Source organism: Alexandromys fortis, unplaced genomic scaffold, assembly GCF_014885135.2.
Source record: "Alexandromys fortis isolate MF-2015 unplaced genomic scaffold, M_Fortis_MF-2015_v1.1 scaffold_544, whole genome shotgun sequence".
NCBI lineage: Eukaryota > Metazoa > Chordata > Mammalia > Rodentia > Cricetidae > Alexandromys > Alexandromys fortis.
The window spans coordinates 81,350-82,701 of NW_026068419.1; the positions used below are offsets into that span (position 1 = coordinate 81,350).

At 48.2% G+C, this 1,352-nt stretch overlaps 1 protein-coding gene across 4 annotated transcripts in view; it reads left to right on the plus strand.

Annotated features, from left to right (window-relative positions):
* The window catches only part of LOC126495655 (H-2 class I histocompatibility antigen, Q10 alpha chain-like), an 81,860-nt gene extending 81,042 nt beyond the window's left edge, over positions 1-818 (plus strand). For 3 of the 4 annotated variants that reach the window (XM_050133245.1, XM_050133249.1, XM_050133243.1), the window contains exons 6-8: positions 21-53; positions 233-280; positions 420-818. In XM_050133245.1, the coding sequence (XP_049989202.1) occupies positions 21-53; positions 233-280; positions 420-424 (86 nt within the window). In that variant the 3' untranslated portion in view covers positions 425-818. The remainder of the gene's footprint in view (positions 1-20; positions 54-232; positions 281-419) is intronic. The other variant, XM_050133242.1, reaches the window with a different exon arrangement.
* The last annotated feature ends 534 nt before the right edge of the window (positions 819-1,352 follow it).

Genomic DNA, 1,352 nt, shown 5'->3' on the forward strand with positions numbered 1-1,352 from the left:
CACAGCTTTTCTTCTCACAGGTGGAAAAGGAGGGGACTATGCTCCAGCTTCAGGTAAGAGTGGGGGGCAGGATTGGCCCTGAGGCCCTTGGGGTAAAGTTATAGTTTGGGAGATCTCTGGTAATCTTGTAACCCACAATAGCCCTTCCATTAAAATTTTCTGTGGTTCCTGTTTTTGCTTTCCTATGAAAGCAAATGTATATAAAGCATATGTGTGCATATATTTATCCTAGACAGGGACAGCGCCCAGAGCTCTGATGTGTCCTTCCAAGACTGTAATGGTAACACTCTGAGAGCTGATATGGGGAGGGGCAGAGCGGACATGATTGGGTTTCAGGCCTCCCAGAATCACGTTTTAGCGAGTGGCGGGTTGTTGGGATGTTGTCTTCACAATAATTGTTCATGACTCTTGTTCTGTAGCATGAAGACAGCTGCATGGCCTGACAGAATGACAGATGTGTTCAGGTCTCTCCTGTGATGTTCAGTTCTCATTCAGCAACATTGTCTGAATTTCCATGGTATCCAATAGAATTATTGTGAGGAAAGATGGAACCCAGCCCACCCCTGCACACTAGGAGATTGTCTCTGTCCCATCTGGGTTTCCTTCAACCTCCCTGGTCAAGCGCAGGCAAAGGGACATCTCCCTCCTGCCTCCTCCTGCTGCCCTGAGCTGCAGGCCCTGACTTCCCCCATGGAAATAAGGATCCGAATATGAACTTGATTGTTCTCATCCTTGATCTGACAGGTGGATTGGTGGGTAAACTGAGGGATTGTGATACTTCGAGTTCATGGAGGAAATAAATGGCAGCCTGGAGACCCTCCCAGATTCTGTGTTCATTATCCTGTGGGTATCCAATGAGACATGGTAAGGCTGTGGGAGCTGAGTGAGGACAGGACTGTGACCAGCTAGAACTCAGTCCCCAGTTGGCTGTGACGTGGTCACTCCTCAGCTCTGTCCCTTCCTGGCGCTGATTTCTTGGTTCCTTACAACCACATGCTGAGGTCTGTGACCACAGGTGATGGGGGAAGCTCTATTAACCAATCACCTTTAAGAAGTGGAGTCTAGTTAAGGCGTGGCTACTTGGAGCCCAGGAAGAAAACTGGGACGGACCAGGTGCGTGCTCTCTCTGGGTGATTCCCACCAGACACAGCAGAACTCAGACTTCCTATTCTTGTGGCATGAGTTTCCCCTTATAACAATTAAAAATATAATTGTTTATCTTTAAGCTGGCCTGGTTATTTCCAAAACTGAGCATACAGCTTCAAGCTATTCTGTGCTGGAAATTTGTCCAGGAGCATAAGTATTTCCAGAGTCTTCTACACAGCTGTCCCCGCTCACAGGTTTGGGGGGTG